The 27,720-nt window shown below is 39.1% G+C and overlaps 1 protein-coding gene across 6 annotated transcripts in view; it reads left to right on the top strand.

Annotated features, from left to right (window-relative positions):
* LOC105466809 (ankyrin repeat domain-containing protein 26-like) overlaps positions 1-27,441 on the top strand; it is an 84,832-nt gene extending 57,391 nt beyond the window's left edge. For 3 of the 6 annotated variants that reach the window (XM_011715893.3, XM_011715891.3, XM_071084491.1), the window contains 7 exons: positions 200-1,153; positions 2,859-3,005; positions 17,151-17,438; positions 18,028-18,245; positions 20,583-20,811; positions 22,197-22,276; positions 24,860-27,441. In XM_011715893.3, the coding sequence (XP_011714195.2) occupies positions 200-1,153; positions 2,859-3,005; positions 17,151-17,438; positions 18,028-18,245; positions 20,583-20,811; positions 22,197-22,276; positions 24,860-24,917 (1,974 nt within the window). In that variant the 3' untranslated portion in view covers positions 24,918-27,441. The remainder of the gene's footprint in view (positions 1-199; positions 1,154-2,858; positions 3,006-17,150; positions 17,439-18,027; positions 18,246-20,582; positions 20,812-22,196; positions 22,277-24,859) is intronic. The other 3 variants (XM_011715892.3, XM_011715897.3, XM_011715896.3) reach the window with 3 other exon arrangements.
* Positions 27,442-27,720: the final 279 nt, after the last annotated feature.

Raw genomic sequence — 27,720 nt, 5'->3', positions numbered from 1 at the left:
CTTTAAATAAATCATTGACCTTTGGAGAATTTATGCTCTACGAGGTTTGAAGTTTTAATTCAACTTTTTTTCCCAGTTAGATATTCATTCATGGCAATGCTTTCATTGTATAAATGTGCAGGATATTCTTTAATTTTAGAGAAAGTAATGAGATGTCATTGTATTGAATGCTAGCTAAAAGTTTCCTTTGTTTATTTAGATTTCTCATGGGCATAAGAAAGAAAAAGATCTGTTGTACGAAAATTGCATGTTGCAGGAAGAAATTGCCAGGTTAAGACTGGAAATAGACACAGTGAAAAATTTGGACCAGCAAAAGGAAAATAATTATCTTGAGGACATTAAAATTGTGAAAGAAAAGAATGATTTCCTTCAAAATACTTTGAAGCTGAACGAGGAAACATTTACAACAACGATATTCCAGTACAGTGTACAGTCTGAAGTTTTGAAAGCTGAGAATGAAATGCTCAGTTTTAAATTGGAGGATGAAAACCAAAACCAGGAGAGACTGGAAACAGAAATTGAATCATATCGTTGTAGACTGGCCGCTGCTATACAAGACTGTGATCAAAGTCAGGCATCAAAAAGAGATGTAGAACTCGATTTCCAGAGAACAAGACAAGAGTGGTTTCATTTAAAGGAAAAAATGAATTTTGATATGAGCAACCTAAAAGATAAGAATGAGATGCTTTCTGAAAAACTTTCTAATGCTGAAAATAAAATCAGAAGCCTCAAAATGAAGTGGCACCACACAAAAGATGCTCTAAGAGAAAAGACATTGGTTTTAGAAGATGTCCAAAGAGACCTAACCCAATCACAATGTCAAAGGAAAGAAATTGAACAAATGTTTCAGAATGAAGAAGACAAAGTGAGTAAATACATTCAAAAGCAAGAATCTCTAGAGGAGAGGTTATCTCAAATACAAAACGAAAATCTGTTACTTCGACAGCAACTGAATGAGGCTCACAAGAAAGCTGATAATCAAGAAGAGACAATAATTAATATCCAAGAGCATTTTAATGCTATTGTCAAAAATCAAGCTCAGAGGGAAGAGCAAAGTCTTCTACTGGAGCAGGAAAACAACAAGTTAATTAATAAATGCAATTACATAAATAAAAGATTGTACAAATATGAAAAAGAGAAAGCAGAAAGAAATGTAAGTATTGAGAAAGAAAATATTTTAAAACTTCTTGAAAGAAAATATAAAGCAATATTTGGTTTTTGCTAAATGATGAGTCTCATTGAATATAAATATATATGTATTATAAACATATTTGCTTTATCAGCCTAGAAGCATGCCAGCAAAAAAAAAAAAAAAAAAAAAAAAAAAAAGACTGGAAAGATGCTTTACTTTGTGTAAAGAAATAGTGTCACCTATGAAATGTTGAGAGGTTAAGTTACAAGTTGTTAATAGAGACTAGTATCAATAGTGTAGTCTTACACTGCTGAAATAATACCTTTTTTTAAATTTGAGACAGAGTCTCACTCTGTTGACCAGGCTGGAGTGCTATGGCACGATCTTGGCTCACTACAACCTCCGCTTCCCGGGTTCAAGCGATTCTCCTGCCTCAGCCTACCGAGTAGCTGGGACCTCAGGTGCGCACCATCACACCCGGCTAGTTTCTGTATTTTTAGTAGAGATGGGGTTTTGCCATGTTGGTCAGGCTGGTCTCGAACTCCTGACCTCAGGTGATCCACCCACCTGGGCCTCCCAAAGTGCTGGAATTACAGGCATAAGCCACCACAATGGGCCTGAAATAATAATTTTCATGTCTTTATGTGGCCACATTTTGAGACCATGATGAAACAGATAAATGGAAATGCTCCTACCAGAAGTGAGTATTTTGAAGTTAAGATTCAATTTGGTGGGTGATTTCGACAGTTAGGTCCAGATTTCCCGGGTGAACTGAAGCGTACTGCTGTATCTCATAAGACTTTCCCTCAGGAGCTTCTTATATATTGAAGTTGGTTTAATTTTATTTTTATTCGTGTCAGTTTGACTTAAATCTGAAAATATTTCAATCTCAAATTATTGTCATGACCTCTCAACTCTGACAGGATTCACTTTTAATTAAGTATAATTTGGGACAGATGTGAATGTCAGTAAAACCATATTTGATTTCATCTTACCACTGGCATTTGTAATTTATTTTGAATGTTTTTACAAGTAATTTGTGCATAATTTTTATTTTTAGACTCAATGACTAATTTCATTTGGATATAACTTTGTCCAGTACAAAGATAATTGTAGCAATCTGAGATTTCTTTGTTTGGCGTTGGGTCCCCATGTTCAAACTAATGAGGGGTGACAGGATTCACATATAGTGGGAATGGAGTGAGTAGGAGAGAGAGTGTAGGAGCTGAGATCAGGGAAGTGGAGGCAAGATTATCAAGGGCTTCAAAGACCATTGAAATTTTAGTTTTATTTCAATACAGCAATCTAGTGGAAGGATTTGAGCAGGCAATTGAATAAATGAGGAATTGTGAAGTTGATTTGAACTTCTAATAAAGAAGAGAGAAAACATTTCAGAGTATAGAATTTACAACCACTAGTCTCACTCACATACCCATTTCTTTGTGAGACTTCAGTAGATGATTAAGCATTGCCAACTTAGGTGATGAATATATAATGGGCTGTATCAGTTGTCTAAGTTACAGAATACTGATTTGGCAGGGAAATAACACCTTTTTTTCCTTAACTGAATTCAGTATTGAACAGGAATGTTCATTACACATGAGGAAAAGAAGGTGAATCAAAGTATGTGGTAATATTTTTCAAAGTATATATGTTAGAGTTAAATTCTATGACCATCATTTAATAATAAGGTGACATAAAATCAATAACAAAAATATCTTTACAGGAAATTGTGAGACAAATTCAACAAGAATTGGCTGATACTGTAAAAAAACAACCTGTATCAGAGCCTTCACTAGAGGCTACACCATGTTATGTTAATTTAGATGAAACACGGGACTCAAAGAGGAAATCAGGTCAAATCAGAAGTCAAGTATGTATAAAATATAACATGTCAACAGTTAGTCTATAGCTGGTTAAATAATATCAAGTGTTTTAGGATACTAATTTCAGTGAAGAGCTTTCTTTTTTATTTTCATTATAATTAATTTTATTACAATTTTATTACCATTATAATATACTTATTTCTTAACCTCTTGACTTTTATTCTGTCATTTTTTCCTCTTAATTATGTACATATTTTTATTATAATATTTACCTTCAGGAAAAGTTGGGAATTAGACATCATTCCTCACAAAAGTTGAGAGACTTTTTTTCTGTGTAACAGTATTTTTTAGTGATTTTCTCTATTGCCATGGTGAGGCACACCAGATTAAATCAGAAGATAATGTTTATTTCAGAAAATTGTCTTATTTCCTATCTTTACTTTTGTGAATGGGTACAGAATCTCTGTATATTTATTTCATGCATTTCAGGATAATGCATACAGGGAAAAACTGTTATACTGGTCTTCAAAATGCAAATGTTTTAGGTTAGTTTACAAACTACTTGAAATGTTAGGCATTTCTTTCCTATTTTGTTTCTTTTAAATATATTGTAAAACAGAAATATTCAGGTCATGTATAGTATATAATCCAAAGTAGAGAAGAAATTTGTCAAAATCCTGCCATTTGATTTTTAAAAGCAACTTTATTAAGATATAATTCACCTACCATACAGTTCACCCATGTAAAGTGTGTGATTCACAGTTTCTTAGTATATTCACACAGTTGTGTAACCACCACCACCATCAATTTTAGAACATTTTTATGACCCTGAAAAGAAACTCTGCATCCCTAAGCTATCATCGACCAGTTTTCCCCTTTTTACTCAGCTCCAGGGAACCACCAGTCTCCTTTGATTGTACAGATTTGTCCATTCTGGATGTTTTCTATCAGTGGAATTACACAATATGTGGTCTTTTGTGACTTTTTTTTCCCACTTAGAATAACATTTTAAGAGTTTTCTGTGTGGTAGCAGGTATCAGTACTTAATTTCTTTTTATTGCTGAGTAATATTCCATTGTGTGAATATACCAATCATTTTATTTATCCACTCATCAATTGATGGACCATCAGGTTGCTTCCAGTTTGGACTGTTATTAACAAAGCTGCCATGAACTTTGATGTAAAAGGGCTTGTGTTTGCACTTTTTTGTAAGAGTGCATATGTTTTCATTTCTATTGGGGTTATACCCAGTGGAATTGCTGGGTCATGTGTTAACTCTTTGAGGAGCTGCCGGTCTGTTTTCCAAAGTGGCTGTGCCATTTTACATTCTTATCAGTATTGTGAGGGTGTTCTAATGTTTTCATACCCTTGCCAAAATTTTCCATATTTTTGACTGAGAAAAGATTTCATTCTAGTAGTGCTATGAGGTACTTTATTGTGGTTTTGACTTGCGTTCTTCTAATGACTAATGACTTTAAACATCTTTTTATGTGTTTATGAACCATTTATATATCTTGGAGAAATATCTATTCAAATCCTTTACCCATTTAAAATTTTTTTGATTTCTGAATTTTAGAAGTTGTTTTTGTATCCCAGGTGTAAGTCCCTTATCAGATGCATGATTTTCAAATATTTACTTCTACTCAATGGCCTTCCTCTTTGCTTTCCTGATGGTGCCTGTTCAAGTTCCAAATTTTGATCAAGTCCAGTTAATCTATTTTTCCTTTTGGTGTTATGTCTAAGAAACCACTGGCAAATGCAGTCACAAAGATTTATGCCTGTGTCTTCATCTAAGAATTTTATAGTTTTAGCTCTTACATTTAGCTATTTTGAATAAATGTTTAGATATTGCATTTGGTGAGACAATACCATTTGTTGGAAATACTATTCTTTTCTCATTTGTTTTTTAACTCTTGGTGAAAATGAACTGAATACAAACATACAGATTTAATTTTGGATTCTCAACTCTAATATGCTGGTCTATGTCTATCCTTGTTCACTAACACGTCTTGCTCAATTTGTATGACATGGAGAAGCATTTTGTTACAAAATAAAGATAAGATGGTCTCACCTTCTTCATACAAACAGGCTCAAAGTAAGGTAAAGGGGAAATTGTACTTAATTTCTTAACATTCAAAGGACACATTTGTTTTATTCCTGAGAAGATTAAAGATAGTTCCATAATATTCTCTATTTTCTCATTGAAGAAATGAACATAAACATTGAATACTAGATTGATTAGTAAACACTCAAAGTTACTTATCTCTTAGAATTTCAATGAATTGAAATCAGGTCAAACATCTGATTTTGGTTAGAAAATCAAAATATTGCTAGTTTTTTTCACCTTTTATACTTTGTGAACCCAGAAGATCTAAGCCAGGTCTCAGTTAATTTAGAGAGTTTATTTTGCCAAGCTTGAGGACATGCCCATGACACAGCCTCAGGAAGTCCTGATGACATGTGGACAAGGTGGTCAAGGCACAACTTGGTTTTATATGTTTTAGGGAGACATGAGACATCAATCAATATAGGTAAGAGGCACATTGGTTCTAGAAAGGTGGGACAACTTGAAGCAAAGGCAGGAAGACTCAAAGTGGGGAGGGAGCTTCCAGGTCCCAGGTAGGTTATACACAAAGAAATACGTTCTTTTGAGTTTCTGATTAGCCTTTCCGAAGGAAGCAAGTCAAATATGCATCTATCTCAGTGAGTGGAGAGGTCACTTGGAATAGTATGGGAGGCAGGTTTGCCCTAAGCAGTTTCCAGCTGGAGTTTTCCTTAGTGATTTTGGGGGCCCAGGATATTTTCCTTTCACAACTTCAACCATATATTTCCTTTCATCCTCACCATCTTTACCCCATAACTTGAGGAACAAATTCTAAAAAGGCTCTTTTTCTTTATCAGACTTTGTAACTGAAGAAAATTTTAGAAAAACTTTCTCCTCAATAGTTCTTATGCCTTTCTCCTAATTGTCTGCTGCTTCTCGTTAGCATTGTTTGTTGTTAATAAATTAAATTCAGCACTTATTAATTCCTACTTTAAAGGACATTAATTTCTACTGTGTAAGTTATTTTTTCTTGATGTCTCTTTGTTTAAATCAAATTTTCTGTTTATTTTTTCCTAAAAAATTATCTAAAGTTGAGTCGCTGAAAACACCATTTATTTAGTTCAGCCATCTGTGGCTGGGGAAAACCTTGGCCGGGGCAGCTTATCTCCATTCCCTTGAGCTTCACTTGGGATAAATCAGAGGTTGGAGGACTGGAATCCTCAGAAGGCTTGTTCCCTAACTGTCTGGTTGTTCATAATGGCCATTGACTGAAACTTTAGTTGGGGCAGGCAGCTCAAATACCTTCATTGGAACTCCTAGGCTGTCTTTGTGGCCTGAGCTTCCTCACAACATGGGGGCTAAGTTCCAAGGACAAGCAGTGTGAGATGGAGGGCCTTTTCTAACTTAATGTTGGAAGGCACGTGGTATCACTTTCACCACATTTCCTCATTAGAGGCCAGTCAGTAGGGTTGGCCCACAGTCTACTTCTTTATAGGATACAGTTTTTCTTCTATTTTTATTATTTATCTATTTATATATATTAGAAATTGGATCTCACTGTGTTACTCAGGCTGGCCTTAAACTCCTGAGCTCAAGGGATCCTCCTGCTTCAGCCTCCCAAGTTGCCGTGACTACAGGCATGTTACCCCATGCCTGTCTTTCTTTTATATTCTGTGGTCATATATATTTGTACATATTTATAGGATACACAGTAATATTTTTTTTTTTTTTTTTGAGACGGAGTCTCGCTCTGTCGCCCGGGCTGGAGTGCGCCCGGGCTGGAGTGCAGTGGCCGGATCTCAGCTCACTGCAAGCTCCGCCTCCCGGGTTCCCGCCATTCTCCCGCCTCAGCCTCCCGAATAGCTGGGACTACAGGCGCCCGCCACCTCGCCCGGCTAGTTTTTTGTATTTTTTTTAGTAGAGACGGGGTTTCACCGTGTTAGCCAGGATGGTCTCGATCTCTTCACCTCGTGATCCGCCCGCCTCGGCCTCCCAGAGTGCTGGGATTACAGGCTTGAGCCACCGCGCCCGGCCCACAGTAATATTTTGATACATGTAAATAATGTATAATCATCAAATCAGGCTAATTATTATATCCAGCACTTGAACCATTTACCATTCTTTTTTTTTTGTAAACATTCATAATCCTCTCTTCTAGCTTTCAAAAAAATACAATAAATCATAGTTAATCATATTCACCCTACAATGCCACAGCACACTAGAGTTCATTCTATCTAGTGGTAATTTTTTATCCATTAACCAACCTCACCCCATGCCCCACTCCCCTTCATTTCCCAGCTTCTAATATCCACAATTCTATTCTCTACTACCGTGAACTCATTTTTAAAAATTAGCTCCCACATGAGTGAGAACATACAGCATTTGTTTTTCTTTGCCTGACTTATTCTACTTAACATAATGTCCTCCAAGGTCATCTATGTGGCTGAGAATGATATAATTTTATTCTATTTTATGGCTGAATAATCTTCCATTGTGTACAGATACCACATTTTCTTTATGCATTCATCTGTTGATAAACATTTAGATGGATTCCATATCTTAGTAATTATAAATAGTGATACAATAAAAATGGCAGTGCTGGTATTTCTTTGATACATTTATTTTCTTTCTTTTTGATAAATACTCAGTAGTGGGATTGCTGGATTGTTTGATACTTCTATTTTTAGTTTTTAAGAAAGCTCCATACTGTTTTCCTTAATGGCTATACTAATTTACATTCCCTCCATGAGTGCATAAGTTTCCTTTTTCTGCAACCTCACCAGCATTTTTTACTTTCTGTCTTTTCGATAGTAGCCATTCTAACTGTAGTGAGATGATATCTCATTGCAGATTTATTTCCTTTCCTGATGATTACAGATGTTGAGTATTTTTTCATATATCTCTTGGCCATTTGTACATCTTCTTTTGAGAAATGTCTATTCAGATCCTTTGCCCACTTTTTAATCAGATGATTAATTTTGTTTTTGCTGTTGGGTTGTTTGAGCTCCTTATATAGTCTGAATATTAGACCCTTGTCAGCTGAATAGATTGCAAACATTTTCTTCCATTATGCAGGTTGTCTCTTCACTCTGTTGGTTGTTTCCTTTGCTATGAAGAAACTTTAATTTTGATATAGTCTCATTGGTCTATTTTTGCCTGTGTTTTTGATGTTTTAGTCATCACAGCTTTGCCTAGACCAAGGTACTGAAGTATTTCTGCTATGTTTTCTTCTAGTAGTTTTACAATTTTGGTTCTTATGTTTGTCTTTAATCCATTTAGTGTAGATTTCTGTATATGGAGAACTATAAGGATCTAGTTTCATTCTTCTGCCTACCAGATATCCAGTGTTCCCAGCCTCATTTGTTGATGAGAATGTTCTTTTCCTGATGGATGTTCTTGACTCTTTTATCAAAAATTGCATGGCTGTAAATATGTGGATTAATTTCTGGGTTCTCTATTCTTTCTGTTGATCTATGTATTTGTTTTTATACCAAAACCTTGTATTTTGGTTACTGTATCCTTGTAATATAATTTGAAGTCAGGTAGACTGATGCTGCCACCTTTTTTTTCCTCAGGATTGTTTTGGCTAGTGTGGCTCTTTTTTGGTTCCATGAGTTTTAGAGTCATTTTTCCTAACACTGTGAAAAAGCGATGTTGGTAGCTTGATAGGAGTAGTGTGGATTGAATTTGTAGATCGCATCGGGCAGTATAAGCATTTTGATGATACTCATTCTTCCAATCCATGAGCGTGGATTTTTTTCATCTGATGGTTTAATTTCTGATTTCTTTTGGCAGTGTTTATATTTCTTCTTGTAGAAATCTTTCATTTATTTGGTCAGATGCATTTCCCGGTATTTTTTTTTTCTGTGGCTGTTTATAAATGGGATTGTGTTCTTGATTCGGCTTTCACCTTAAACATTATTGGTGTATAGAAACGCTGCTGATATTTGTACGTTGATTTTGTAACTAGAAACTTTACTGAAATTGTTATCAGATCTAGGAGCCTTTTGACAGTCTTTAGGGTTGTCTAGGTGTACAATCATATCATCTGAAAAGAGAGATAGTTTGACTTCTGCAGTTCTTATTTGGATACCTTAAATTCCTTTTTCTTGCCTGATTGCCCTGGCTAGGACTTCTAGTACTATGTTGAATAGGAATGGAGAGAGTGGGCATCTTTTTCCTGTTCCAGTTCTGAAGGAAAATGGTTCCAAGGTTAGCCCATCGAGTATGATGTTGGCTGTGTGTTTGTCATAGGTGGCTCTCATTATTTTCAGGTATGTTCCTTTGATGCCTAATTTGTTGAAGGTTTTGATCATGAAGGAATATTGCGAGTCTACTGAAAGCTTTTCCTGCATCTGTTGAGACGATCATATGGTTTTTAAAAATTCTGTTTATGTAGTGAATCATATTTATTACTTTGTATATGTCGAAGCAACTTTGCATCCCAGAATAAAGCCTGTTAGATTGTAAAAAGTGAATTTTGGGTCAGGCATGGTGGCTCTTGACTGTAATCCCAGCACTTTGGGAGGCCGAGGCAGTCAGATCACAAGGTCAGGAGATCGAGACCATCCTGGCTAACATGGTGAAACCGCATCTCTACTAAAAATACAAAAAATTAGCCAAGTGTGGTGGCGGGTGTCTGTAGTCCCAGCTACTGGGGAGGCTGAGGCAGGAGAATGGCGTGAACCTGGGAGGCAGAGCTTGCAGTGAGCTGAGATCACGCCACTGCACTCCAGCCTGGGCAGTAGAGTGAGACTCGGTCTCAAAAATAAATAAATAAATAGATAAATAAATAAATAAATAAAGTGAATTTTTGATGTGTTGCAGGATTTGGTTTGTTAATGTTTTGTTGAGAATTTTTGTGTCTATGTTCATCAGAGACACTGACCTGCAGTTTTCTTTTTTCATTGCCTCTCTTTCAGCTTTTAATATCAAGATGATGCTGTATTCATAGAATGAGTTATGGAGGAGTTTCTCAAAGTCGATACTTTGGAATAGTTTCAGTAGGATTGGTAACAGATCTTCTTTGTATGTCTGGTAGAATTTGGCTCTGAATCCTTCAGGTTCAGGGCGTTTTCTTTGGTTACTAGGTTTCTAAATTACTGATTCCGTTTCAGAACTTGTTATTGTCTGTTAAGGGTTTTAATTTCGTCTTGATTCAATCTTGGGAGGTTTTGTATTTCTGGGAATTTATCCATTTCCTCTAGATTTCCTAGTTTCTGTGCATAGAGGTGTTCATAATAGTCTTTGATGATATTTTGTATTTCTGTGGGATCCATTGTAATGCCATCTTTGCTATTTCTGATTGTGCTTATTTGGATCTTCTCTATTTTTTCTTTGTTAATGTAGCTAGCTAGCTATCGATCTCATTTATCCTTTCCAAGAACAAACTTTTGGTTTTGTTGATTACTTGTAAGGATTTTTGTGTCTCAAATTTATTCAGTTCTGCTCTGGTTTTAGTTATTTCTTTACTTCTGCTAGCTTTGAGGTTATTTGGTTTTTGTTTTGCTAGTTCTTGTAGGTGCGATTTTAAGTTGTTGATTTGAGATCTTTCTAACTTCTTGATGTCTACATTTAGTGCTATCAACTTTTTTCTTAATACTGGTTTTGCTATATCCCAGAGATTGTGGCATGTTCTGTCTCTGTTTTTATTTATTTTCAAGAGGTTTTAATATCTGTCTTTATTTTGTTGTTTACCCAAAAGTCATTCAGGAGCAAGTTGTTTAATTTTCATATAATTATGTGACATTGAGAGAAATTCTTGGTATGGATTTCTATTTTTATTCCACTAGGGTCTGAGATTATGCTTGGTATACTTTCAGTTCTTAAAAAATGTACTGAGACTTGCTTTATGGCTGAGCATGTGGTCGATCTCAGAGTGTGTTCCCTGTGCCGATGAGAAGAAAGTACATTCTGTGGTTGTTGGGTGGAGGATTCTGTAAGCGTCAATTAAGTTCAATAGGTGAAATGTGAAATTTAATTCTAGAATGTCTTTGTTACTTTTCTATGTCAGTGTCTAATGCTGCCAATGAGGTGTTGAAATTTTTAACTATAATTGCATGGCTAACTAAGTCTTTTCATAGATCTAGAAGTACTTGTTTTAGAAATCTGATGCTCCAAGGTTGGGTGCCTATATATTTAAAAATATTTATGCCTTCTTGTTGAATTGAGTTCTTTTATCATTGCGTATCATTCTTTATCATCTTCTTCTTTGTCCTTTTTAAAAACTGTTGTTGGTTTAAAGTGTGTTAATCTGATACAAGAATAATGACCCCTGATTTTTTGTTTTCCGTGTGCATGGTAGATCTTAGTTTATGGCTTTACTTTGAGGCTGTGGGTGTAATTATATGCGAGGTGGGTCTTTCGAAGGCAGCAGATTGTTGGTTCTTGATTTTCTTTAATCCAACTTGCCACTCTGTGCCTTCTAAGTGGGGTATTTAGATCATTTTATCTAAGGCTAATATTTATATGTCAGATTTTTATCCTGCCAGGATGTTATTATCTGGTTGCTTCGTAGTCTCCAATGTGTATTTGTTTATAATGTCTGTGAACTATGTACTTACGTGTGTTTCTGTGGTTGCAGGTATTGTTCTTTCATGTCCCTGTTTAGAACTCCCTTAAGGATCTCTTGTAGGGCTGGTCTAATGGTTTTAAATTCCCTTAGCATTTGCTTGTCTGGAAAAGATTTTTTTCTCCTTCACTTATGAAATTTAGTTTGACAGGATATAAAATTTGAGGTTTGAATTTATTTAAGGATGCTAAAATAGGCCAACACTCTTCTGGCTTGTAAGGTTTTGCTGATAAGTCTGCTGTTAGCCTGATGGGGTTCCCTTTGTATGTGATTTGACCCTTTTCTCTAGCTGCCATAAGACTTTCACGTTGACTTTTGGATGCTTTTCACTATGTGTCTTTGGAATGACCATCTTGTGTAGTATCTTATCTCTGAATTTCTTGAATTTGCATGTCAGCTTCTCTAATGAGATTGGGGAAAGTTTTGTGAATTATATTCTAAAATGTGTTTTCCAAAGTACTTATTCTTTCTCCACAATGCCAGTGAGTCATAGATTTGGTCTCTGTATATGATCCCATATTTCTCAGAGGTTTTGTTCACTTTTAAAAATTCTGTTTTCTTTATTTTCATCTGACTGGGTTGATTCAAAGGACCAGACATCAAGCTCTATAATTTTTTCCTCTGCTTGGTTTAGTCTGTTGTTGAGGCTTCCAATTGTGTTTTGAAATTCCTATAGTGAGTTGTTCAATCTCAGAAGCCCAGTTTTCTTCTTTCTTAAAATGGCTATGTCATCTTTTAACTCTTGAATTATTTTACTTGCTTCCTTTGTTAGGTTTCAACTTTTGCTTGGATCTCATTGTACTTCCTTACCATCCAGATTCTGGATTCTAAGACTATTATTTCAGCATTTCAATCTGGTTAGGATCAATTGCTGAAGAGCTAGTGTGATCCTATGAGGGTTAGAAAACACTATGACTTTTTGAATTGCTGGACTTCTTTCACAGATGCTTTCCTGTCTGAGAGGGCTAGTGTTTATTTATCTTTTTGAAATTGCTGTCATTTGGATATGACTTCTGGTTTCTATATTCCTATTCTTCCCTTGAGTGTTTGACTGTTGTGTATGTTGGAACAGTTCATTGGTTTAGTTTCTGGGTTCTTTCAGAAGGCCAAGGATCTTTATGAATTTCTCCTTCCTTCCTTCCTTCCTTCCTTCCTTCCTTCCTTCCTTCCTTCCTTCCTTCATTCCTTTCTTTCATTCAAGTTTTGTTGTTGTCACCTGGGGTAGAGTGCAGTGGTACAATCTCGGCTCACTGCAACATCCGCCTCCCATGTTCAAGTGATTCTCCTGCCTCAGCTTCCCAAGTCACTGGGATTCAGATGTGGGCCACTACACTAGGCTAATTTTTTTTTTTTTTTTAAGAAGAGATGAATTTTCACCATATTGGCCAGGCTGGTCTCGAACTCCTGACCTCAGGTGATTCACCTGCCTTGGCCTCCCAAAATGCTGGGATTATAGGCATGAGCCACTGTACCTGGCCTCTACGGATTTCTTAGTTGTGGCTAGTTTCTTGCATTGGTTTTCACAGGCTAACTGTGTTGAGGGAATTAATTTTGTTTGGTAGTGTAATTCTGGCTTCAATCCCATAGATGGTGCTTTGGAGTAAGAGCTGGTAGATAGGCTCTTACTCAGCTGCATAACTCTTTTGTATATCAGTGTGTTTGGAGCAGGCCTCTGAGGAGGGGGAAATAGTTGGCAGGGAGGCAAGAAATGCCTTTCTCACAAAGTTTGTTCCCTAGCCTTCAGAGAATCCCCTTCAATCACTGGTGCTACACTCCCTCTTTCTTAGCTCCAAAGAAGTCCCTGGACAGCTGCACAGCCTCCATCTTTAAGGCCAAGGATGTCCAATCTTATGACTTCTCAAGACCACATAGGAAGAAGAAGAATTGTCTTGGGCCACACATTAAACACACACTAATGATAGCTGATGAGCTAAAAAAAGTTGCCAAAAAAACTCATAACGTTTTAAGAAAATTTACAAATGTGTGTTGGGCCACATTCAAAGTCTTCCTGGTCTGCATGCAGCCCATGGGCCCAGGACAAGCTTGCTTTAGGGGCAGCCTGAGCCAAAGGTTAGTCCTCCAAATGTCCAGGGACCTGCTGATTCCTTGTGCCTGGAAGAGTCTGAGTGGGATACGGGGTATGTCTGCAGGTGTCTGTGGATGCTGTGGGTCAAGGGTGAAGGTCCCCTGGATAGGGTGGATGGTGCCATGGGTGTGCAGCTGGTGAAGTATGCACATCCTGGAGTTTTTTGCTCAGCAGTTGGCTTTGAGGACCATAAAACTCATGCTCCCCTGACCAGGTTTTCTGTGATGTGTACTTTTAGGTAAGGCCTGACCAGCTAGTTTTGCCCCAAGCTTTCTGAACCCAAATCTTTGGCCTGATATGTGTTCCAGGTCACAGGTTTCCCTCGGATGGAGTCTGTGGCCAGCCAACAGGCTATGCTTTTTCCAGACCAGTCTTGTAGAAGGAGGCACACCCAGCTCCTGTGCCAGCACATGAATCTGTGCCTCACTCTTCTCATTGTTCTGAGAGTCGGGGGTGCCACCCCAATTTGAGCTCAGGCCACAGATATCAGCTCAATACCCCTTAACTGTGCACTCAAACCCTGGGAAGTTGGGACGGGTCTCGTAGCTATATCCTCTGGTACCTCAGGGTCAAGCATTGGCTGTGCTGGAGTGGGCAAACTGCTTTCAGGCTGCCAGACAAACACTCAGGTGGGGCAGTGGAGGCTGTGTTATGTGTACACCCTTGAGGGAGCAACCAGGCAGGAGCTGGGGAGGGACAGGCAGACAAGGGGGTGTGCAAATCAAATGCACTTCAGGCCCTTGGGAAAGGCAGCCCTGCTTTCTCCTGGTTTGGCTGTCAGCAGGGGCAAAAGTAACTCAGAAAGATGGAGAGCCTTGGGGGATGGGTGCCTATTCTCATATTTTCCTGCAGCTACTTCATGCATGAAATCTTTTGGGCTCCATGCATGTTCAAGCTCTGCCTCTCCCTACTCTCTTGGCAGTTCCCCCTGCCAATTCAAATGTCTGTGTGTATCATGGGATCTCTTGTACCTAGGATCTCAGAGGTCCCTGGCAGGATTGTGTGACCTCTAGTTCCTTCACTCTCTCCTTCCTTAGGTCCAATTCTGGACCAAGAGCTGGTCCTGGTGACTGGTGACTCCATCTGGCTTCCTAGCTTCCTTCCTCTTCAAACTCAGTGTCTGCATTGCCTCTCTATTGACTTTGAGTGCTTTTTCCCCCCAAAATCTGTTCAAAGTGTGATGGCTTACTCAATATTTTGTTTTCTGTCTGTGGAAGAGGTGTTTCCTGGCTGCATCTGGTTGATCATCTTGTTCCCCAGTTAAAAATGTAATTGATATTTTGATATGGTTTGGCTCTGTGTCCCAACCCTAATCTCATCTCAAATTATAATCCCCATGTGTGGAGGGAGAAACCTGTGATCCCCACATGTCAAGGGAGAGATGTTATTGGATCATGGGGACAGTTTCCCCCATGGTGTTCTCATGATAGTGAGTGAGTTCTCATGAGATCTGATGGTTTTATAAGGGCTCTTCCCCCTTCTCTTTCTCCTCTCTCTCCTGCCACCATGTAAGATGAGCCTACTTCCCCTTCTGCTGTGATTGTAAGTTTCCGGAGGCCTCCCCAGCTATGCAGAACTGTGAGTCAATTAAACCTCTTTTTAAATACATTTTACTCAGTCTTGGGTAGCGTCTTTATAGCAGTGTGAAAATAGACTAATATGTATTTTAATAGCGATCGTATTTAACCTGTAGACTCCTTCAGGTAGTATTTTAACAATATTAATTCTTTAAATTCATGAGCATGGGATATATTTCCATTTGTTTTTGTCCTCTACCATTTCTTTCATCAATGTTTCATAGTTTTCTTGCAGGGGAGCTCTATCACTTCCTTGGTTAAATTTGTTCCTGAGTAGTATTTTATTATTTTTTAGCAATCATAAGTGGTATTGATTTCTAGTTTTATTCCATTGTGGTTTGAGAAGATACTTGATATGATTTCAAGTTTTTAAAATTTGCTAAGACCTGTTTTCTGGCCTAATGTATGGTCTATCCTGGGGAATGTTCTATGTGCCGATGAGAAGAATGTGTATTCTGTAGCCATTTGATGAAATGTTCTAAGAGTTTGTTTGAGGGGTCTAGGTTTTTTATATACAGGATCAGGTCATGTGCAAAGAGAAATTTCAATTTTTCTTTCCCAATTTAGATGCCCTTAATTTTTTTCTCACCCAGTTGCTCTGACTAGGACTTCTAATACTGTGTTGAATATGAGTGCTGAATGTGGGTATCCTTGTCTTATGCCAGTTCTTAGAGGAAAGACTTTCAGCTTTTCCTCTTTCAGTGTAATGTTAGTTGTGGTTTTGCCATATATGGTCTTTATTGTGTTGAAATATGTTCCTTCTATGCCTAATCTGTTGGAGGTTTTATCATAAAGATTCATTAATTAGAGTCTTATTTTCTTTTTTTTTTTTTTTTTTGAGACGGAGTCTCGCTCTGTCGCCCAGGCTGGAGTGCAGTGGCCGGATCTCGGCTCACTGCAAGCTCCGCCTCCCGGGTTCACGCCATTCTCCTGCCTCAGCCTCCCGAGTAGCTGGGACTACAGGCGCCCGCCACCTCGCCCGGCTGGTTTTTTGTATTTTTAGTAGAGACGGGGTTTCACCATGTTAGCCAGGATGGTCTCGATCTCCTGACCTTGTGATCCGCCCGTCTCGGCCTCCCAAAGTGCTGGGATTACAGGCATGAGCCACCGCGCCCGGCCTAGAGTCTTATTTTCAAGTCTTCTTCTCACAGTGATTTATTGGTTTAGGTTTGGATAATTTAATGTGGTGTTCCTAAAACTTTTTTAGAAATTATGGGGAATAATAAAGGGTGTGAGGGGGCAAGAGACTTTGTACTAAGAAGTGACTTAGACGGAGTGCAGTGGCACACGCCTGTAATCCCAACACTTTGGGAGGCTGAGGCAGACAGATCACTTGAAGCCAGGAATTCAAGACCAGTCTGGCCAACATTGTGAAACCCCATTTCTATTAAAAATACAAAAAGTTAGCTGGGCATGGTGTCAGGTGCCTGTAATCTACTCAGGAGGCTGAGGCAGGAGAATCGCTTGAACCCAGGAGGCGGAGGTTGCAGTGAGCCAAGACCATACACTCCACTCATGCACTGCACTCCAGCCTGGGAAACAAGAGTGAGATCCCACCTCAAAAAAACAAAAACAAAAACAAAAACAAAAAAACAAAAACAAACAATAAAGAAGTGACTTGGAGCCATTTTAAAGAGGAAATATATTACACAATCAGGAAAATGAAAGCCTACTATCACATAAAAATATTGTGTGGCAAAGATGATGTGAGTAAAACATACATTTTTGTGATTCCTGGTGGTTTTAAATTTGTTTTTGATTTTCTAAGTAATTCAAAGATCCATGTTTTAAGAATCTACTACAGTATAGATAACATTTTATTGCAACTGAATTTATTTAAAAAATGATTAGTTTTATGTTAGACTATTCTGTCTTCTTTCTTCATTACAAAACCATATTATTTTACTTATGCAGCCTGATCTTACAGAAGCAGTGGAAACTGCATCTTCAGAAGGTCTACATGTGGATGCAGAGATTGAAGTTCTTCAACAGTCATTATTATATATGAAAACAATGCAAGAAAAGCGCAAAATACTACGGAAGGATCAGGAGAAGTTGGAAGAAGAACTAGTAAACCTCAAAAGTCACATGGAAATGAATATGTTACAATGTGACCAATTGGAACACTATAAACAGGAGGTCGAAGAAGGAGCAAGGCAGGAGATAGCAGAACAATTAGAAACCATTGATCTAATTTTACAGGTTAGTTTATTATCAGGAACGTGCCTTCATTCATTTCACTGCAAATTATATTTTGGATACATACATAGTATATGTTTCCTCTCCTTCACTTATAGCAATTTGTTTGGTAGATTTCTAGAAGGAAGGTGGTATCTGTTTCTCTCTTTAAATATTTCACTTGCCATCATTATTGTAACTAAATTGATCTTCCATAATAATGATTCTCATTAGTGAATCATTTGATTACTAAGACAAGTGGCATGAAACAAGACTAATAGAGAAAGAAAAATGTGATTTAAAAATTATACTATACTCTTGAAGTATTCTTAAGTTATATTGCTCAATTTTTCAGAATTTAAATTGATTTTATTATTCTTTGGAGTGTTACATTTCATGAGTACTACTATAAGCATGATTTAATATTTTTACAATTCAGATTAAGTTATTAATTTAGTTGATACTCATAATAAATATATTAAACTTCAGTTGCTTTTTTTCACATACTTAGAAATGCTCTCTACATCACCTACCCAAAACAAAAAGAAACAAATACACAATAATTATTCAGATTATAATTATTTGTTTAATGTACCCTTTCAATTTGTTTTAGACACAGAAAATAGCCCATGACAAGTTACAGTTTTTAACAGAGGAAAGCAATGCTACCATGAAAAGTCAGATGGAACTTACAATTAAAGATCTGGAATTCAAACTCTACAAAGCAAAAACTTCACAAGCAGACTGTAATACAACAGAATTGGAAAAATATAAGGAACTGTATCTAGAAGAATTAAAACTTAGAGAATCTTTGTCAGATGAACTAAACAAGTAAGTCAAAACACAGAATCATAGAAAATAAATGAAGCTCATTAATTTGCCTCAAAGGCATAATTTTTAGTGAGACAGGTTCATGAGATTAGGGGGAAGTGAAAGCTAACTAGGTTAAACAATTTTGGAAAATGATGTTAGTAAATGAGCTTACCTTTAAAATGTTAATCCGCCAGTGGCTCACCAGAGGTCAGGAGCTCAAGACCAGCCCAGCCAACATTGTGAAACCCCGTCTGTACTAAAAATACAGAAATTAGCCGGGCATGGTGGTATGCTTCTGTAATCTCAGCTACTTGGGAGGCTGAGGCAGGAGAATCACTTGAACCAGGAGGTGGAGGTGTCAGTGAGCCAAGATCACGCCACTGCACTCCAGCCTGGGTGACAGAGTGAGACTCCATCTAAAAAAAAATAATAATAAAAAAATTAAAAAATTAAAAAAAGTTAATCCAGGACAATTCATGTCACTCCCCTCTTTTTGGATGTGTTTTTTTGTTTGTTTTGTTTTTTGTTTTTTTGAGATGGATTCTCACTCCGTCACCCAGGCTAGAGTACAGTGGCACAATCTTGGCTCACTGCAACCTCTGCCTCCCAGGTTGAAGCAATTCTCCTGTCTCAGCCCCAACCTTTCATATTCTCACCACTCCTGGCTAATTTTGATATTTTCGGTGGAGCTGGAGTTTCACTATCTTGGCCAGGCTGGTCTTGAACTCCTGACTTCAAGTGATCTGCCCACCTCAGCCTCCCACAGTGCCGGGATCACAGGCCTGAGCCATCGTGCCTGGCCTGTTTTTTGGTTTTATATGGCTCTTTATCCCCTTAATATTCTTATGTGGTTAACCTGATCTATTAGTCTTTCAGCCAAGTTTCTTTGAAGCTTCATAATTTAGACAGTGATATTGTTACACAATTGTTTGTCAGCATTCCCCTATATAGAAATATTAATGAATTGAATTATTTTTTATAAGATTACAACTTAAACTGAAAAAGGGTCAGGTACTTCTACTCCTCTGCACATTCTGGCACTCAGTAAATTAACTGTCATTGATTGCGACCTTTGGTAGTATCATTAGAGGCCACCTTGGAACAAAGTATTTTGTATAGTTTTTCCACGCCACATAAAGGCATACTTGTGAAATAGGGAATAATTAACACAGGGTTGAAAGGAAATCTAATTCACAAAGTGGTGAAAAATAACACCTTGGTCAGCCTGAGGTGGTAGGTGGAATACCAAAAGGGCAGGCCCCACTTCTGATGCGTGGGTCACAATTTTAGGAGTTAATCACCCTTGGAGATGATTGAGTTCTCTTTGATCTTGGCTATCTCCTTCTCCACAGGGAATTGTTGCTCTGAATGATTCCTCAGTGTCAAATGCTTCTCAAATAATGGGTGAAATGTACAAGGGTGGTAAAAAGACATGCTTGAAAGTGTCTTTGAGAGAAAGTTTTTTTTTCTGTAACTGGCTTACTAAATACAAGTATTTCTAGCTTTATTTTACTTTTAGTTATTTCACTGGAGTAAAATATTTTTGGATTTATAGTTTTGGATATATTTCGGTACTCCTGTATATCTAAGGAGTACCACATGATGTTTTAATATATTTATACGTAATCAAATGGTGATTCTAGTCCCTAGTCCAGCAAATTAACATGTTTATCATTTCATATAGTTATCCTTTAAACACAAGTATTTATTTGCTTTTTTACTTTTTTTTGTTTTGAGATGGAGTTTTGCTCTTGTCCCAGGTTGGAATGCAGTGAAACGATCTCGCCTCCCGGGTTCAAGTGATTCTCCTGCCTCAGCCTCCCAAGGAACTGGGATTACAGGCACCCACCACCATGCCTGGCTAATGTTTTGTATTTTTAGTAGAGACAGGGTTTCACCATGTTGGCTGGGCTGGTTTTGAACTCCTGACCTCAAGTGATCCACCTCTTTTGGCCTCCCAAAGTGCCTGGATTACAGGCATGACCCACCACGCCCAGCCTAACTAAACACAAGTATTTCTAATGGCATCCTTAAGAATCTTATAACTAGAGCCATTTCAGAAGGCAACAAATGTCACCTGTTAATCCACATATCATTGATAGCTTTCGCTCTTCCCTCTCTACTTTGTTTGAATTACTTGTTAAAAATCCTCTAGAAGTACATGTAGTTCTTTAGAACAATTTAAAAATTAAAACTGTGTACAGTACACATGCTCTCATACATTTTCAGAGTTAAAACATAGTTTGTGGTATCTTTCATTGACTCATGGTGACTTTTTAAACAATGCAAATCATTTAGACATAATTTGTAAAAAAACCCAAAATACTCAGTATCTGTGTTTTGCAATCTTCACAGACGTAAAGAAATTCTAGCAGACGTCAGTACCAAACTTCTTCAAGAAAAAGAGCAGAGCGGATCTTTATTTACTTCTCATACTATAAGGGCAGTCCTACAGTCAGCATGCAATGGAAATCTTAATGAAAATTTAGGTCTCAACAGAATACATATTCCAAGAGAAACCTTAAGGATTCCTACCTTAAGCTCATTGTCTTCAAATATCAGAATGGAGAGCGACTTGTCAAAGGTTAGATATAGCATCATTTTTTCTTTCCTTCTCAGACTTCTGATATAATTCTTGTATTTTTTTGCAAAATATTGAGTTGTCTAATTGACTCATGTATTTTAAGTAAAGGTCATAATTAACTGTGTTTTTAAGGAAAGGAAACAAACTTTACAGCCTTTTTTTAAAGTCCTTGGAGCTCTCATTGTCAAGAGATATTCATTTGTTAACTTTATTCGATTAATGTAACTAAACCGGCACATTTTAAATTTCTGTAAAAATTGCATTTAAGTTAGATTTTGGAAATGAAATGGTATTGCCTGACAACTAAAGGTATACTTTGAGATGGTTTGGCTTACTTTCTAATTGATTTTAGTTTGGCTTGGGTTCATAATGCTTTTAAAGTTTTCCTGTAGCATCTCAAGGTTCCCACTTCTAATCAGACGTGAATGATTGATATCAAACACCTGACCACATATGGATGATTATTATGTAAAGGAATCTAAGACAAATACTTTTTATGAATTCTATGAACCTGTAACACTAAAAAAGGTTTCTTCTGTTTTTCAGTTTAAAGTTTTGTGATTTTCTTACATGAGTACATCCTTAATTGCTATTGTACTTACAGCATTTTAATATCAATTGTTATAAAATGTTCTTGTTGCTGTGCAATCATACAGCAGGTTTTAAATACTTAAAGCAATATTTGAATTCATAAAGTGAAGCTCACTTATGTCTATCTTACCATCACTTGAATGATTTATGGCTAAGATGACAATGATATCAAGAGTAGTTAAATAGCAAATATGACCAAATAGAATCCATTCTACTTCCTACTCAGAATTCCATGTAAAACTGCACAGGGTTCCCATCTCCCTGGGACATGACCCTTTCAATGTTTCAAGGTTCAATTGAACAAGAACCTTGCAATCCAACTGTTAGGGTGGCATTAGTCAGATATGATCAGGCAGGAGGAAAGGTAGTGGGAAGGAACACCCCAAAACGACTCTTAAGGTGCTTAGTAATCACTCATTCTATGGTTGAACTGTCAGATGTGTTAGCTACATTCAGATAAAGAAGGGGAAAGGCAAAAGGGATGGCTATACAACCTTTCTGGGTGGCAGCAATGAACAATGCCACCATTGGGTAGAATTTATCTTGATCACTGGGTTCTGCACATGTGCATTAACCAAGAGTAAGGGAGAGCCCCCCAAGCCTGGATGTGAACTGGTCAAGAACAAAGGCAGGAACCCAAAGAAGAAAGTGAGGAAAAAGGTCAAATGCAGAGTGTACTGGGGCTACTCCCAGCCAAGTTGGCCCACTCTTCTCTTAAAGCATACTGTCACTTCTGCAATACATTTTTTGCTAGATTTACTAACTGATCTTTTGGCTGAATTCTTTCTTGCAAGAAGACAAGAACCGAGGACACTTTCTGGAACTCCAGGCTTGGCAATCTCTCTCGGTGTTGTGACTTGCATGCTGTCGTGAGGTAAGGGCTACGCTCCCTGCTGTCTCCTCTCACATGTCTGCTCCTATCCGGCATAGTCTATGAGAATGCTGAGCATGCCGATCAAGCTCCCTGGCATCTCCGCTTTGTGTGCTCAGCTGAAGCACTTCTACCTAATGCCCGACAGAGCCCCTCCAGGCACTGAATGTTTTCTTCTTGCCAGAGACCCCAAGGCTTCTGATTACTTCTACATTCTCACAACTGACTTCTGGGGACTCACCACCCTGTCTTTCTTCACAGTTGGTCCTGCTGCCGATGCCATCACGGCATCTCTCTTGCTAGCCAATGCCACCTACTTTTTCCTCTTCTTTTCCCAGATAGGCTCCAATAGAGTGGCTTTGGCCCAGGCTGGAGTGCAGTGGCCAGATCTCAGCTCACTGCAAGCTCCGCCTCCCGGGTTTACACCATTCTCCTGCCTCAGCCTCCTGAGTAGCTGGGACTACAGACACCCGCCACCTCGCCCGGCTAGTTTTTTATATGTTTTGGTAGAGACGGGGTTTCACCATGTTAGCCAGGATGGTCTCGATCTCCTGACCTCGTGATCCGCCTGTCTCGGCCTCCCAAAGTGCTGGGATTACAGGCTTAAGCCACCGCGCCCAGCCTAGAGTGGCTTTTTGAATGCTCTGTCACTGTCTCCTCTGCACTAATTCCATCTCCCGAAGGAATTTAGGTAAATTTCAGGTGCTATGGTCTTGGTTTAGGGTTCTCCTGGATGTAGCTACTACCCAAAACTCTTTCCATGTTCTGACCACTGAATTCTCCGGGATTTACTAGTCAACTTCCCTCTTGTCTCTGGCCCTCCCCACTGTCCTTGACATGCTTTGCCTGTATGCAGAGGGTTATCACACAAAAAGCTACAAAATTATAATTGGGCACAGTCATCTATAATTAGACGGGAGACCTATGGACCTGGGGGATCAACAGACCAAATGAGGCAAAGAGGTCACCTCTCAGTAGGGAGCATGCAATAAGGGTGCATGAAGTGTGAAGCTCCTGAGAGGCTAGGGATGCCTGGCCTAGTGTGGGAAAGAGATGGAGAGGATGTTCTTCCCCTTTCATAATGGATGAGAATGGACAGGATGCTCACTCTCCCCTGGCCTTTACTTCTGTCTGTCTTTCAGATGGACATTCAACACCCCACACTGTAGGAGTCACCCCTTGGATGCATTCTCAAAAGTTAGGACAAGATTGATTCCTAGACATTAAAGAAAAAGATGTTAGTTTTCTTTTGTAACTCTTCATGGCCTCAATACAAAACTATATGACTATGGAAGTCTGGCCAGAAAATGGTAGCCTTAATTTTAATACCATCTTGCAGCTGGACCTGCTTTGCAGGTGACAGGGTAAATGGTCAGAGGTACCCTATGTCCAGGCCTTTATGGCTCTAAAAGAAGATCAGAATCTCTCCAAAAATGCAAACTAGACCATGCCATTTTGGCTCTTGTGAGCCCCTCAGTGGGTAATTCTCCTATAAATGGCTTAGGAAATTTCCCAGCAGAGCATCCTCAGCCTCCTTTAATTCATCCTCCCACTGAGGATCCAAAGCCACCAGCCCCTTGTACTCACCAGAGGAATAGGAATGGGCACTGGGACACGAGGCCCCGGAGGCTGGTATCAACTGCGAGAGGTCCTACATCTGTCTTAAAATGTTCAATGGAAAGTTAGCTATGTTTTGCATGACTCCTGCCACTTTGGCAAGAAAAAACTTTCAATAATGTGCAAATGGCTCTTTTGGGGAAAAAAATCTTTCCAAGACTCTCGAACAAGTTTGCAGGGCCTGTGCCCTTGATACATTAAACATCCCACAAGGAGCTGAACCTCCTTTTCTTTTCCAGCCAGTCCAATGGGGGAGCACTTATGCTGGGGAGGACTGGCAGTTTGACTTCAACTGACTTCCTGCCTGTCAAGGGTATAAATATCTTCTGGTCTTTGTAGACACCTTTCCAGGTTGGATAGAAGCTTACCCAGTGTGAATGGGAAAAGCAATGAGGGTAGTAAAGGCCCTCAAGGAGGTCGTCCCCCGGTTTGTCATTCCCAGGTCACTGCAAAGTTATAACAGTACATCCTTCACCTCACAGTTTACTCAACTTGTTTCTCGGGCCTTGGGAATCAGTTACTTTCGACTTTTCTCCTGGCATCCACAACACTCTGGAATGGTTGACAGAATTAACCAAACTCTCAAGCAAACCTTGAAAAAATTATGCCAGGAAACCTCAAAGCCATGACCAGAGCTATTATGTATTGCTCTACTAAGGCTGAGAAACATACCCACCTCTAACTTACAACTCAGTTCTTTTGAGTTATTATGTGGAAGATCCTTTCTTCACTTTCCTGTTGGATACTGAAACTTACCAACTCACTAATTATGTTACTTCTCTATCCCAGTCTCAGCAGGGAATTCAAAAACTGGCCAAAAGATATTTTCACATCCTGAAAACTCTGACCAAATTTTATACCCTCCAAGTACTCAAGTTCTCATTAAGACTTGGAAGGATGGAACTCCAAACTCTCAACTGAGTCTTATTTGGAGAGGTCCTTACACTGTTTTGCTCTCCACTCCTACAGCAGTTATGGTGCCAGGGATCACCAGGTGGATCCACTACTCCAAGATAAAGCTGTGTGACTCATCTCTGGCAGAGGAAGTCGTAAAGGCCCCATTGGACACCTGGACCACTGAGCCCCTCCAGGGTCTCAAACTCCTCTTCAAGCAAATCCAAAAGAATAAAGATAAGTAAATTAGTAATGCTTTGGCCTGTTACACCATGAATCATAATACTCCTTGCAGGTTTACTAATATGTCTTTGCTACTGTGAACCAACACCACCCCCCACCCACCCCAGCGCCCCAGGAAAAGGTCTCTTCTGCCCTACCTGGATTTAAATCTCAAAGCCATTATCTGGGTGGTGTTCTCTCTAACACTCACTGAGTTAATAGCTTTTTCCCATAATCAACAGACATCTTAATTTGGCTCTAATCTGCTCTCTTTGGGACCATGCAGCCAAATGCTCTATGCTCCCAGCTAAAATCACCCTCATAGGCCCCAACAGCCCACAACTATATATAAAAAAAATCTACAAGCAGCTCAACAGCTACTAAAGTTCACCAAATCTTCCTGTCCCTCAACCTATGGGCTATGCACGAATTAGTTCTATCTAGGGCAGGAACAGCCTACTCAGCCACAATACAAGAATAGGCAACTTCTCAAACCCAATTTAGCTTCACCTATCACTGGGGCTTCTCTATACAAAACCTTCCCAGAGATGCATACAGTACCTAACACAAGCAAAGGGGACTTTCAAGCTTTTCTTAACACTTGCACTATTTTAGGCCCCTTGTTCTCCCCCATCACCTTCAGTCAGGTACCCCTAGGCATCACTACTGCCAGAGATTCTGGAACTTTTGTGGGTTCTCTCAACCCTGAGCACTGCAACACAACCATCACCATTGTCAATACGTCTCATACATTTTTTTTTTTTTTCTAGAAACTAAAATCTCCCAATACCAAGTAAGGTTCTCTACCTTACCAAGCCAGGAGGGGTCACGCAAAAATTTCAAATCTTTAACTCCCTTTGGAAGCTCTTCTCCTTGACATTACTAGACACATGCTCTTCTGGGAAAATAAGAACCATCTTCCTACTCAAACTAGTCACTCATGTCTGGCTCTTCTAGCAGCTCCAACTTTAATGACAGAATATCACATCTTGCATAGCCAATGAGGATATTGGTAATGTTTGGAATTGACTTTGCCTCCTTCCATATCCATTCTTGTCTGCCTATGACAGAACTTTGCTTTCTGTGTGGGACACAGGCCCACCTATGCTTCTCTGCAAAGTGGACCAGAACACCCATGCTGGCTTACCTAAACCCTAGCATCTCATTGCCCCAGGTGATGCTTCTCGGCCCTTGCTCTTATTACTGGGGCCCACCAAGCAATTCAATTAATTCCCTTTCTTGTTGGGCTTGGCATTACCACAGGTGCCACAATAGGAATAGCCAGCATTGGCACTTACTCCTGAACCTACCACAGCCTGTCTCTGGAATTGGTTCAAGAGATAGAAATGACTGCTTGCTATAAAAGAGTTACAGTGACAAGTCAGTTCTCTCGCAGCTGTAGTTCTCAAACGTGGTAGAGGTCTTGACATGCTGGTTGCAGCTCAGGGAGGAACTTGACTGTGCTTGGAGAAGAGTACTGATATGGGTTAAGAGATCAGGGCAGGCTCAGGAGCACATTTGAGATCTCATAAACTAGGCTTCTCATCTTTGGGAAGGGGCTGCTGAGGGGTGTCACCTGGTTCTGATTCTCATGGCCCCTCCCCTTCCTGGGACCCCTGACCTCTATCTTCCTTCTTCTCTTTTCTGGGCCTTGCTTCTTGAATCTACTAACTAAGTTTATTTCGTCCCATCTAGAAGCCGTCAGACTTCAAATAGTCTTGTGACAAGGATATCAACCTCTTTCCTAACCTTGAGGACAAGCAAGTTTCTGCATGTCTCCTCTGGACACTGTGGGTCAAACCTTTTGAGAGACAACAACAACCTCTGAAAGCTTCTTGCCATGACAGCAAGCAAGGAGGAGGGACCAGAAGACCCTCGACGCCCCTTTGCAGCAGGAAGTAGTTACAGAAGAATGACCTCCGCCCTATTTCCCAAAAGATTTCTGGGTCCCAACTCCTTAAGAGATAAATGTAAGAGGAGGCAGTTAGTCAGACATTAGCAGGCAGGAGGGGAAGTACCCATGTTGGAAGGAACAGCCCAGAACACCTCTTAAGATGCCCAGTACTCACTCTGTGGTGGAACTGTCAAAGTGTGGTTAACTAGATCCTGATAAGGGAGAAAAAAGGCAAAAGCAGAATTCTTGAGAGCCACACAGGTGCAATGAGTACAAATTTGATGGCTATATGCCCTTCCCGGGTGGCAGTAATGAGCAGTGTTCCCATTGGGTGGGATTTGTATTGATCACTGCGTCCAGTGCACGTCCATTAACCACAGTAAGGGATGATTCCCCAAGCCTTGGCGAGAAGTGGGCAAGGAAAAAAGCAAGACCACAGCATATCAAATGCAGAATATCCCGGGGCTGTTTCCAGCAGGGTCAGCCCACTCCTCTTTTGGAGTGTCCTTTTACTTCCCCAATAAAACTTTTGCCTGCTTTACTAATTGGTCTTTTGAGTGAATTCTTTCTTTGAAGAAGACAACCAAGAACACTCTGGAACACCCCAGATAGGTAACATCAACATGAGAGTTCACTCATAATAGGAGTCCATTTCTGGGGATCTCGAAGTGAATCCAATAATGACAAAGTATATCAATTACAGAATTGGTAAGGAAAAAAATAGTTCAACTGTGCTTGACTGACTTTAAGAACTTTGTCTAAGGTTTGACCATCTTTCAACCATTGGAAAATTACAAAAACTGGGTGCAATGGCACACAA

Source organism: Macaca nemestrina, chromosome 18 (genome assembly GCF_043159975.1).
Source record: "Macaca nemestrina isolate mMacNem1 chromosome 18, mMacNem.hap1, whole genome shotgun sequence".
Taxonomy (NCBI): domain Eukaryota; kingdom Metazoa; phylum Chordata; class Mammalia; order Primates; family Cercopithecidae; genus Macaca; species Macaca nemestrina.
The sequence above is the reverse complement of the archived record's forward strand: the minus strand, read 5'-3'. Positions and strand labels throughout refer to the sequence as shown.